Consider the following 12628-nt stretch of genomic DNA (forward strand, 5'->3'; position numbering starts at 1 on the left):
AACACCCTTTTACATTGTTATAATTTGAACAAATCTGTAATCGTCTGCTTCTGTTTGTGACTACAAAGACATATATATATATATATTCGGGTCTTTTCCCATGTAAGATTGAGAGTGTCTTGGCGACGTTTCGGCGAGGTCCCACTCGTCATCTTCAGGATGGTGTCTTCGGCTTCGTGCTTGTGCGAGCAAAGCGTGATCGGAGCTGCCGTCTCTCTATAAATATTGGTGGGGGGTGGGGGGTGCTGGCCAGGGAAATCTACTTCTCGTTCTTTTTCCCTTATAGAACCTTCCAGTCCATCTATGTTAGAGTCAATCAAGGTTCTATATTTCCCCGGGATGTTTGCATTATGGGCTAAGAGCCTATTACTCTTAACTTCAGCATAGTCGGATATCTGTGCAATATAAGCATTTGAGCAATAAGATCAATTTCTAGAAAATTGGAATAAATATGCGAGAAACATCTTAACTTGAAATGTAACTACACAATATAAAACTCTATACTCCCACTTTTCTTTCCAGCATTGGGAGGGTTTATAAATAAATAATTTACCAATTAAAAATGAGATTCCCAAGGATCTAAGGTGAGGCTTTTTCCAATCAATTTCTCTCTCTTCCTCCCTCCTTTAAATATCTATCCCTTGGACAGAATTATGCAAAATGAGAACAAATGAACAATTATTTGTAAAATTTAGGGAACAGTGACAAAAGGCCCCAACCTATAGCTGAAGAGAATATTAAAATCTCAATGTGGAGAAAAAAAATCAAGAAATTAAGAGAAGGTTTCCATTGCTGCGAACAGATTAACTTGCACACAAAAGATGCCAAGAGAATTTGCCATCAAGTTATGTTTATTTATGGGGATAGAAGGACAACATATACAAAAATGACACAATTAAATTAGTGATTTGTTAACAAAAAATCTTAAATCTAAATCTCGATCAGTGCCACACAGCCAAGTGCCTAGGTTACAGTGATAGCTAGGACTGTACAAAACGTTCCCTAGTATAGGAAACAGCTGGAAAACAACACTGCAGCTGGAAACTAGCCATGCAGTGGAAGGAGAAAAATATAAGGCAGGAAGGCTTGCGTGTCAGAAGGGTGCAAACAGTACAGAGCATCAGTTGACCATTCACTGTATATTTAATATTGAAGTGTGGGAGAGCAACTACATTGGACAGTTGTCAGTCTGAAACAGGTTCCATGCTGCCTGTCCCACCAGGTATTTGGAAAAAAAGGTGTTGGATTACTACAAAGAAACTGTCGTAAGCGACACTCTCTCTTTAGACAGACATGTTAATATTGCACACTGCCGTGGAAATAAAAGAAGTTAGGTGACAGTTGAAAGCTTTGCTCTTAGCCTTTCCATTCTGGCTGGGAGGAGACCAACCATTTCTTTACTCAGTTCTAGCTCAGTTTCAATAGCTTGGACGGCATCTGCGTGCTTCTCGCAGTAATCTACTAGAAATGAGTAATATTCCAAGGAGGTCTGCATATTCTCCAACTGCTTTTTGCCATCTGCAGTAATAAGCTTGCCATAAAGGCGGGCAATGTGAAATTTGGCCACCATTGCAGGCCGAAGAACATCCTCCTCAAGGATCTCTGGGAAAATCTTATCAGGGTTCCTCAGTGAATCTAAGAAGAGTTCATAGAATTTTATCGCCATCTGAGCAAGTGAATTTATTTTCTTTACGGTGTGGGAATCAAGCTCCTCTAGTTTATTGCCAATGGCGACTTTTAAATCCATCATCTCGTAATAGGTATCTGCCAATTCAAACTGAAGTTGCCTACTCAGCAGCAGATAGTACTGAGGATTTAAGCCTGAGTACAGAGGCTCCAGCATATCGACCCTACGCTTATGCATCTTGCAACGCCTCTCAAAATCTTCTTCAAAGAAAGCCAGCACTTTAAATAAAGCACTGTGGTCTTGGACAATTTCAATATGATCAGTGACATACCCATCTACCTGGAAGAACTCTTTTGCTTCATGGACATAGTTCTGACCTACTAAGAAGACTTCTCTGGCTTCTTTGAAGTCTAACGGAAACACGCAACTCACTTTCTCTTCCATGGCCAAAATAGAATCACACAAGTCACTAGTTCCAAAAAGAACGGCCTTCTTTCTTCCTTTCTCCTTCTCATCCTCCTCTTTTTCCTGCTGCGCTCTCACTTCCACTTGCCTGTCTGGATCCAGCTCCCCAATGTTGTCCTAAAATCAGCAGAAATGATTTTTAAGTAATGGTTTGAATGTCACAGAACTGAGGGATTCATTCCTTACATAAGAACAGCTTGTAAGTTCTCAGTATGATGAAAGACCATGCCAATTGTTTATAACTTCAATCAGACTAATTCCAACATATATTTTTTTCTTCTCCCACAAGGAGTTTCCTCTCTTTTCATTTGCAATTTGAAAGAATCTACAGCTAAGCTTTGCAACAGTTCTCTATGTATTACAAACTAGTTTTTCAGACGTCACTTGAATTACCATAGATAACAACTAAAATGGATGAATTAAAACTTGTAATAGATTACATCTAAAGGCAAATCTCATATTAACAGTGCCCTTCACATTTGTAGTGTATGGGAATATTTGTGAAATGCTGACATGTTCACATCTGCCCAGATACTCAGAAATACATTTTGGTAGCCTGACAAGTATCCATCCTGCCTCAAAAGAAATTAACAATTTTGAATGAATCCTGCCTAATGCCTGCTGCTTTGGTTGTGGCCCCTGGTTCCACCTGAAGCCACAATCCATTTATCGTGTTGTATGTACTAGATCAGGGGTCTTCAAACCTGCCCCTTTTATGACTTGAGGACTTCAACTCCCAGAATTCCTCAGCCGGAGTGCCTTGTACTAGATATTCAAATATGATCCTTTCCCAATCTTTCCAATTTTTCAACAGAAATAATCCAAAACTTCTCTTTTATCTGACTTGGGAAACAAATTACAGAGGGAGCAGTTGTTGTCTATGCCTGCTATTAGCAGGGGCCAGGAAAGCAATCCAAGGAGTGTGAGTTAATTTGGTAATGGCTGCATCACCATTATGTTCAAACATAGCCAATCCTTTAATAAGCAAGCAGTACTTTTGTTAAGAGTGATTTGCTTTAGGTGCACATAGCACAGTTATACAATCTCGCAGCCCTTTTGGCTTCTTTTTCAGTTTCTAGATGCACATTTAGAGGCAGAATCAGCCAAGCATAATATCCCACGAAGAAACTGGGTCTAATTATTTGGGTGAAACCAAAAATAATTTAAAATATCTCTTTAAACTCAAAAGTAATAGAATGGGCAAAATCTACCGTCACACATTCGTATATTTTTCTTTTAACTGTACTCAATGCTGTCTTTTTTGTACTTGACACACAATTAAAGAGTTTGATACTGGGGGAAAAAAGGCCATATGTAATTTTAAAGGCCACGGTTTCTAGCACCTGACAATTAGTTCCTATCTTTGTAGATATAACAGATACCTCAGAGATGAGCAATTTGTGGCACACAAGAATCCAAAATTGGCCCATATCCTCCCCTTATTGTCCGCCTGAAAAATTAGGCTTGGAACAAACTTCTCAAGGAAATGAATAGGATTCCCCCACCCTTTTTTAAAAATAATAATAATAATAATAATAATAATAATAATAATAATAATAATAATAATAATAATAATAATAATAAAAGCCCTAACATTTATTTCTGCTCCACTGATATCTCTTCCCAAAGCAAACAAGTTTTTTGGGTAATGTCTGCTTCTGCTGCTGCGAGAAGAGTTTTGAATGAGATGTTTGTGCTATTCTTAATAGCAGTATATTCATACGCATGTAAGATATGAGAATAAGCTTCACATATGAGAAAAACTGAATTTTACATTCACATTTTTGCCCCTTTGTCCTGACCCACCCACTGGTACAGAACTATTGCCGAAAATTAGCCTTAAAGTAATGTAGGGCTAGGATAAAATAGGCTCCCTCTCTGTTTTAAGGCTTCAGTTTCAGTAAGAGATGTGTAATTATGTAGGGTTAGTTACAACAGTAAACAGCAACAATAAAAATCACAGTTATTTGCATATGTTCCCTTTCATACCTCAAGCAGCTTTCGGGCCCCCTGTAACAGGTTCAAACAGTATTTAATCCAACACCTCGCAATCTCAGCTTTTTTCTGTCGAAGATCTTGCTGGTCTTGTTCTGATTCATCTAATTTTTTTTTAAAAAAAATAATAGCATACATTAAGCTACCTCCTCGCTAGACCTGGAAGAGATTTCTCAAGAAAAGAACAAGTTATCATTTCAAGTTTCCAACTTTCACTCTTAATAGCTAGACAATATTTATAAAGAAAGGCTAACGTGTAGCCAAAATCTGATTCTGAAGCTGTTCCATATATTAAGATTGATCAATTTCATGCCACTTCCTTGGCTCTGCTAATTTCCATTAGGGGAAAGCCTGGATATAATCACAATTTAGAAGTGAAACATAGTTTTCCTAATAGGGTTAAAATGATTTAAATCAATTTCTATCTCCACACGCCTCTTAAGTAAAAAAATAAAAATAAAAGGAGCGGAGTGTATTACAAACAAATTATACTAGCAAAGGAACCTATCAAATGGGGTTTTTTTCCTTCTTTCTGCCTAAAGGCAACACAACAAAGCCATTTCCCCCTTAACACTAGCCTGGTAGTAGCCTAAATCTATGCCAAAACCTTCACGAAGATATAAGACTAACATTAAAAACCTTCTTCACCAACCTTCTTAATGTACCTGAACATTTAAGATAATGTTAAAATTACTAGGGATAGCCAAAAGCATATAGTATGAGTTTCCCTTCACCGCAAACACTATCCTGTTACTTAATCTCTGGGCCAGGGAAGATTTCAGAGGAAATGGTCTAGCAGAGCAGGTCTGGCGCATGTGAAATTTCCTCTCAAGTTGCTACTGCAATGTCTGACTGTTTTTACTCTTACTGGCTGATGCAAGAGAAACAGTAGGGGCAAACACATTTACAAGCTATCCATGGAAATTTTAGTTTAGTACAAGGAGATGTTTCTACTTTTTTTCTGAACTGAAACCTCATTTTCATCTCACAAAAATCAAATGGATAGTGAAACTGACTGGGTTACAGACAAGAATGAAGGGGAACAATGACTGAAGCAGAGGTCTTCAAACTTGGCCCTTTTATGACTTGTGGACTTCAACTCCCAGAATTCCTCAGCCAGGAGGCCTGGCTGAGGAATTCTGGGAGTTAAAGTCCACAAGTCATAAAAGGGCCAAGTTTGAAGACCCCGGGACTGAAGCCATGAAAAGAAAGTCAGGCATTTAGCATTGACACCAAGCCAAAATCAAAATCACCCCAGTTGAAACTAGAATGAGGTTACTTACTGTCCTCTGCAGATGGCACGTGTCCAGCTTCGCCAAAGATGACACTGGCAGCGGCTAAACAATGCCTAGATTCCATGAAACATTGCTGTGGGGAAATGATAAAACAGTGCTTGTTTCTGGGCCATAATACGCTCCTAATTTTCATTTAATTGTAACAGTTAAATATTAGTGCTCTGAAATTGGAAGGCCTACCATGTCGCTTTTGACCTTATAGCACTGAGTGCTAAAAAAAACACCAAACAGCTAATGAAATTATGCCTGCATAAATATTGCTCCAAAAGAGAGTATCATTCAAAAATGAAAAAAGTACTTCTTATACGCTTGTCACCATCAACCTTTTGTTACTTAGACGTTACTGAGTATAACTTTCACTTCCACAAAAGCCAGAGACTCTAAAAGGGCATAGCCTTACATTACAATCCTATAATTGCCTAGAAATAAATTTCACTCTGTTCCAATGAGACTCGATCATAGACAAGGAAGCACTATGCTTCAGCCTTACAGCACTTTTGGCAATAATCTTTATTATGGTCTTTGATTAATCTTTGACCAGTCTTTACAATAAAAAAATACAGCGAAAGAAAGAATGGTTTAATACAATAATTAGTTATTAAGAAAGGGAAAAATAATGGGAGAATAAAACAACATGTATAATCAAAAAATATGCACTGCCGTTTTGCTTGTTAAAAAAAATTGGCCACCTGATTTGTAAGTGTAAGTTTAGTGTCCCTTAAAAACAATACACACAATCTTGGCCCTCTTATTTGGAAATGATTGGTGCAATCCAAACATGTCTTGGGGCGTCATAGAAAGGGGGGGCACCATATGTGAACATGGGCAACTTGCAGCCGTTTTTGTCAAGAATAAGAGAGTTGGAAAAGACTATCATTTCATCTGTCAGTAAGATTTAAGTCCTCTGGTTCCCTTCTCTAACTTTTGGGAGATAGAACATGCTTCCTGAATCCTAAAATTTAAGATAATTTCTGTAGCAATATTTTACTGATCCGTGTGTAAGGGTATGTGGACATAAATATATGCATCTATTCTTATATCACAGTCTTAAAATAAAACCCACTACGCTGATTATTTATTTATTTATTTATTTTTATTTTTATTCCATTTATATCCCGCCCTTCTCCGAAGACTCAGGGCGGCTTACAAGCTTAGCAGTAGCCTTCATTCTATGTATATGCCTGCTTATTAGGGCTTTCACACACACCCCAAGCGGCATTATTACAAACTCAGCTTAATTGCCCCCAACAATCTGGGTCCTCATTTTACCTACCTCGGAAGGATGGAAGGCTGAGTCAACCTTGAGCCTGGTGGGATGCGAACCTGCACTAATTGCAGGCAGCTGGTGTTACTTAAGGAGGCATTAGCCCACTGCTCCACTAAGGCTATATCCTTTAATATCCTTTAACAGTAAGCAAGTGCGCCAAGGCTGAAGGAAACTCTTTCTCAACAAATAAAAATGAATAAAAACAGTATGAAACTTATTTTGAGATTTCATAGCTACTTATTGGATATGTCTAATTATTATGCATTATTGAATCAGCTTGCTCAAATGTAGGTAAACAAGTTATGTAACTGAAAATCAATGTCGGATCTATTTGCTTGATAAAGTAATTTTAACAGCAATCCAGTTTAACCAGGCGAATCCATACGGAATCTAAATGCCTGCCAATAAGGATCATTTTCATTTCAATATTTTGATTTGACAAATAAGATATGCAGGAGAAAACACTGAAATAATTACCTTGGTGAGATAGTATTGAGACAAAATGGCTGCATTGAGGGCCCATTCTATTGGGTAGTAGCCACTATACTCCAGCTGGCGTTTGAGAGTGGTGTGGCAATACTGTGCAGCTTTCTCAGTCATTTCCAGGTGTTGGTAGACTTGGGCCAGATAATACAGTGTATGCGTATAGACTTTCTCAAACCTGGGGAAACAGTGTCTTAGTTTTAATGATAAGCAATAAACTCTTTCACCAATTTCCATTGTATGTTCGCCCGCCCTGCAACCCACCATTGTATGTTCACCCACCTTTTTGATCGTTCTTGATCTGAGAGTTTCTCTTCTGTCATGAAATGTTCGCTGGAATCAAGTGGAGGGTTCCCATTCTGCAAAACATAGCAAGTGCTGAAGGTAATATGAAGGTCTAGCAAGCTTGTGCTCCCTCTGCTGGCTGCATCTGGGTACTGCAGCAAAACCAGTTTATAACTAGGAGACGCTCTACGGCAGGGGTCTTCAAACTTGGCAACTTTAAGACTTTTAAGTTTTGGGTTAAGATACATACATGGTTGGAAAAGATGACTAAAAGACAGATAGAATTTAAGCCAGAATTGTTTTTGTTAGGAATATTAGGATCTAATTAGGAGGAGAATGAATACTTAATATTGCATGTACTGACAGCAGCGAGAATAGCATTTGCCCAATACTGGAAAAATGAAAACTTATCAACTGAAGAGGTTTTAATTAAGAAAATCTTAGAATGTGCAGAAATTGATAGACTGACGTTAGAGACCAAAGAGAAAGAAGGTTCAGTCTATTACAGTACATGGGATAATTTTTATCAATAGTTAGGAAAACGAACTAGTGAGAAATGAATGTGATATGTTATTTTGAATGTAAACTAGTAAGAAGAATGACATGTATTGATTAACTGATACTGTTTTTGATTATTGTTTATTACATTTTCTACAGTCATTTATTACTATATTAACTATTGTTAACTGAACATATGTATCCGGACAACAGCCTGTTTGCTAAAGAATGAAAGTGTTATTGGGGGACAACCCCAACGTTGATCCCAACCCTGTCCTAATCCCAACCCCAATCCTGATCCCAACCCCACCCTAACCCCTAATCCCTAACCCGATCCTATTTTATCCCTAACGCTATAAAATTCAATAAAATCCTTCATAAAAAAAAAGACTTGTGGACTTCAACTCCCAGAATGTTGAAGTCCACAAGTCTTAAAGTTGCCAAGTTTGGAAGACCCCTGCTCTAAGGAATCATTCCAAATGTATAACGAAATGAAATAGCAGAAATTAAAGAAAATTCAATTGTTTCTTTTCAGGAGAAAAATATTATTTCAATTTATATGACTGCCCATCTCAAATTCAGGACCCTGGGCAGCTAACAATAGTTAAAGACACTAACTAAAACACAAAGCAATTTAAAAAAAACAAGAGAGAAAACACAACACTGGCTCTTCTACCCATCCAATGACTGAGCTTTATTGCATAGCATATGCTGCTAGCCATAGAGGTTTAACATATACTCTCTCTTCCTTATTCAAACAAAGGAGAACTGACAAAACCTACATAAATTACAGGCTTTTAAAAAATTTGGGTTGCTGCATTCCAATACTTTACAGATAGTCCTAAACTTACAACCATAATTGAGCCCAAAATTTCCACTGCTAAGCAAGACAGTTGTTAAGTGAGTTTTGCCCCATTTTATGACCTCTTCTAGCCACAGTGTTTCTGAATCACTGCAGCTATTAAGTTAGTTAGGAGGTTGCAAAGTGAACCTTGGAGCCTTGGTGGAGCAGTGGGCTAATGCCTCCTTAAGTAACACCAGCTGCCTGCAATTAGTGCAGGTTCGCATCCCACCAGGCTCAAGGTTGACTCAGCCTTCCATCCTTCCGAGGTAGGTAAAATGAGGACCCAGACTGTTGGGGGCAATTAAGCTGACTTTGTAATAATGCCGCTTGGGGTGTGTGTGAAAGCCCTAATAAGCAGGCATATACATAGAATGAAGGCTAAGCTTGTAAGCCGCCCTGAGTCTTCGGAGAAGGGCGGGATATAAATGGAATAAAAATAAAAAATAAATAAATAAAAAAACCTGTGGCTTCCCCATCGACTTTGCTTGTCAGGGGGCAAAAGGTGATCACATGACTCTGGGACACTGCCACCGTCATAAATAGGAGTCGGTTATCAAACATCTGAATTTTGATCACATGGCCATGGGGATGCTGCATTGAACGTAAGTGTGAAAAATAGTCATAAGTCACTTTTTTCAACGGCACCGTAACTTTGAACTGTTGTAACTCGAGGACTAGCTGGACTGATGAGTTGAATAACATAATGTTATGTGGCTTGGTAATCCACCAGAATGAAAGGCAGGCTGAGCATTTGTGAAAGAAAAGAAAAACAGAAGGTCCAGATGGAATGCTTTATTAACCTTTACTAGGGAGCATCCAATGAGACGTGATCCTGTTGAACTCGGATACACTTCTATGCAGTGAAAATGACATCAGGATAATAACAGATCTCGTATGGAAATGACCACTAATGAGTAAACTCAAATAAAAGATGAAGCCTGGCAGAGAACCAATTAAAACTATAGTCAAAGAATTGGTGTGTTCCTTGAAGGAAAATTCAGATACATAAAGACTGAACAATAACACAAACCAAGTGAAATATTTTCTACATTCATATGCATTCATTCACCAATTTTCTGCTGTCTGAAAATGTCTCCTGGGGTTGCTCCGTATATAAATAGAGCCAAAGATGATTATAATAGGTCCACTGTGCTAATGCAACAATATAACACAATCAACTACTTGTAATGCATGGTGTGTGTGGCCCATTTGAAAGTGCTTTATAAAAAAAGCAACAATGAAATTTGATTGTTCTTTGTAGCATTATAGCCACACAACAATACTAGAATATTTCAATACAATTAGTAAAAGAGAACGGTAAGATTGTTTTGGAAATGCTTTAATAGCTAAAATATTTAAAATGCTAATACAATTTAATGTTGCACTGATCCTAATATTCTAAGCATTTTTTTGCACTGATGATTAAATGCCAATAATTTTTGCAACTGCAACATTTGATACCTCAGCTAGGTTCAACTATCAATTTTCAAAAGAATGACAGAAGAGGAAAATGTTTAAAAATCTTTGCAAACATTTTTACAGAAAACTCAATCATCCACATAACTATCCAAGGAATACCACAAAATTATAAAGTAAACTCATTCACATATTACCTCTTTCATGTACTGATTATATAAAGCCTCTGCAGATTCCAGATAAGTCTGTGCTGTTTTAATATCGTTTCTTTCTGACCAGAGGATACCCAAATTATTCTACAAAACATGAGGAACAAATGGGTTATTTTTTTTAAAATGACAAATGGAACACAATAGTTAACCTACAACTGAAATTACATAGGAGTGATATTGGATCATTTCAGAAACAAACTCTGTATGAACTGCACTGAACAGAAATTTTAATCATTTCAAGTTCTGGAACCATTTCATGTTTTATTTAGGGGCAACTCCTAGGATAATGTCAATTTTACCTACCAGGAGCAGTAAAAATTTAAAAATTATGTAACATATTCACCAGATATTCTTTTCAATTCTATAATTTTAAGGAAAATACTGGGTAGCTGGAGGCATAATTTAAAGAGGACATTACTAACAAGGGCTCCTATTGCTCAATAATGTTATTTGGCAGGAAATACCAAAATAAAGGAATTTTTTAAATAATGTAATGCATAAAATTCCTGACTGCCCAGAGTGATCCAGTGACTAACTGAACAGGCAGAACATAAAGCTCATTCAACTCTGCCTTCGGCAGGACAGGATATTCCTAAGCTGCAAATGGAAATGATGCTTGCTTCCAACAGAGCAGTATGTACTAGCGTTCCCTCTATTGCCAGTCTACGGTGCTAGATAGAACAGCTGAACTTCCTTGATGACTAACATAAACATAGAACTGATGGCAGGAAGCAGCCACAGCATGCTAGATTGTTACCATTCCCCCCACCCCACCCAACCCTCATATTGCCGGAATAGATATTTCTTTTGCAGGCTGCCAGTATGAAATAGGGGGGAAAAATAATTCTAAATGGTAAAGTTCTTGTTTTGATTTGTGAAAGAGGCAAAGGAGCCAAGCCCCTTTCACTGGGTCTCTTATTAACAAATTCCAACTCCTTTTCACTGGGTCTCTTATTAGCAAATTCCAAAACTCTTTATCTATCCCACCGGGTAACTGATCAGACAATACCGCTGTCTGGTCAAAGCTTACAGCACATCACTAAACTGTGAAAACAGGGCATCGTGTCAACCCTGAAACACTATCTACATTGCCATATTCCGCCACATACCAGCTCATACAGACTAAAGTCTATTACCCAAGTCTCAAAACTTTGCCTCACTGTCCAGCAGTGCTTTCTGTCACCTTTTCTTTTTGCACTTTTCGTACTGCGTCCTCGAAACGCGGCCCGCTCCTCCAAACAGGCCTTCCGACTTGACCAAAACTGACCAATTGGGAAAATTCTGGGAATTAGTAAAAGCGACTTTAAGTTCCCCGGGCTGGCTGACCCTGGCTGGCCAAGGGAAAAAGCTTGCAGAAGACAGCATCTCCATCCCGTCTATTACAGGGGTCTTCAAACTTGGCCCTTTTATGACTTGTGGACTTCAACTCCCAGAATTCCTCAGCCAGCAAAGCTGGCTGAGGAATTCTGGGAGTTGAAGTCCACAAGTCATAAAAGGGCCAAGTTTGAAGACCCCTGGTCTATTATCACAGGGGGTCTTCAACCTTGGTCCTTTTTGTGGTCTTGTGGACTTCAACTCCCAGAATTCCTCAGCCAGGTTGAAGACCCGCGGGATATCGGACGCTCTGCTCCGGCCACAGTTTCTCCCCCTCTCTCCTTTTCCCAAATGAGCTCCCTTTTCCCCAGCTGTGTACTATCCCCGCCCGCCCGCCCGCCTCTTCCCCCGGTGCTGCCGATGCCTTCCCGCACCTGGGCCTGGATGTAGAGGGAGACGCACTGGCGGGAGAGGCGGTGCCGCTCCAGCAGCTGCAGGCACTTGGCCAGGTGCTCCTCGCCGGCCGAGCACTCCTGGGTGTCGGTGTGGTTCACCCCCAGCTCGTACTCGACCGCGGCCAGCCGCACCGCCCGTCGCCGCCGCCGCTCGGCCTCGGCCTCGCCCGCCTCCTCGCCAGGGCCGCTCCCGCCTTCGGCTTCTCCGGCCTCCCCGGCGCCTAGCAGCTGCTTGAGGCCTTCGAGCAGCTCCCGCGCGCCGTACTTGGAGCGGTAGGGCTCGGTGTCCGGGTCCTTCTTGGACTCCACGTAGGAGAGGTTGAGGGCGCTGCGGAAAGTTTCGCAGAGCGAGGCCCACTCGGGCGCCGCCTCCGCCGCCATTTGCTCGGCCCCGCGTTGCGTCCTCCGAAGCCGCCGCCGCCGCTACCGCCGCCGCTCGTAACGGTAGCTTCTCCGGGCTGGCGTCGCCCGA

The 12628-nt window shown here is 39.9% G+C and overlaps 1 protein-coding gene across 1 annotated transcript; it reads right to left on the reverse strand.

Moving 5' to 3' along the window:
* Window positions 1-839: 839 nt before the first annotated feature.
* Window positions 840-12628, reverse strand: KIFBP (kinesin family binding protein). Its single transcript, XM_081329043.1, has 7 exons — window positions 12136-12628; window positions 10373-10471; window positions 7415-7491; window positions 7127-7310; window positions 5371-5455; window positions 4082-4191; window positions 840-2209 (listed from the first exon to the last, which is right to left on the reverse strand). Exons 1-7 carry the CDS (start codon window positions 12535-12537, stop codon window positions 1331-1333), a joined length of 1836 nt encoding a protein of 611 aa, XP_081185169.1. The 5' UTR covers window positions 12538-12628; the 3' UTR covers window positions 840-1330.

Source organism: Vipera berus, assembly GCF_964194415.1.
Source record: "Vipera berus genome assembly, chromosome: 5".
NCBI lineage: Eukaryota > Metazoa > Chordata > Lepidosauria > Squamata > Viperidae > Vipera > Vipera berus.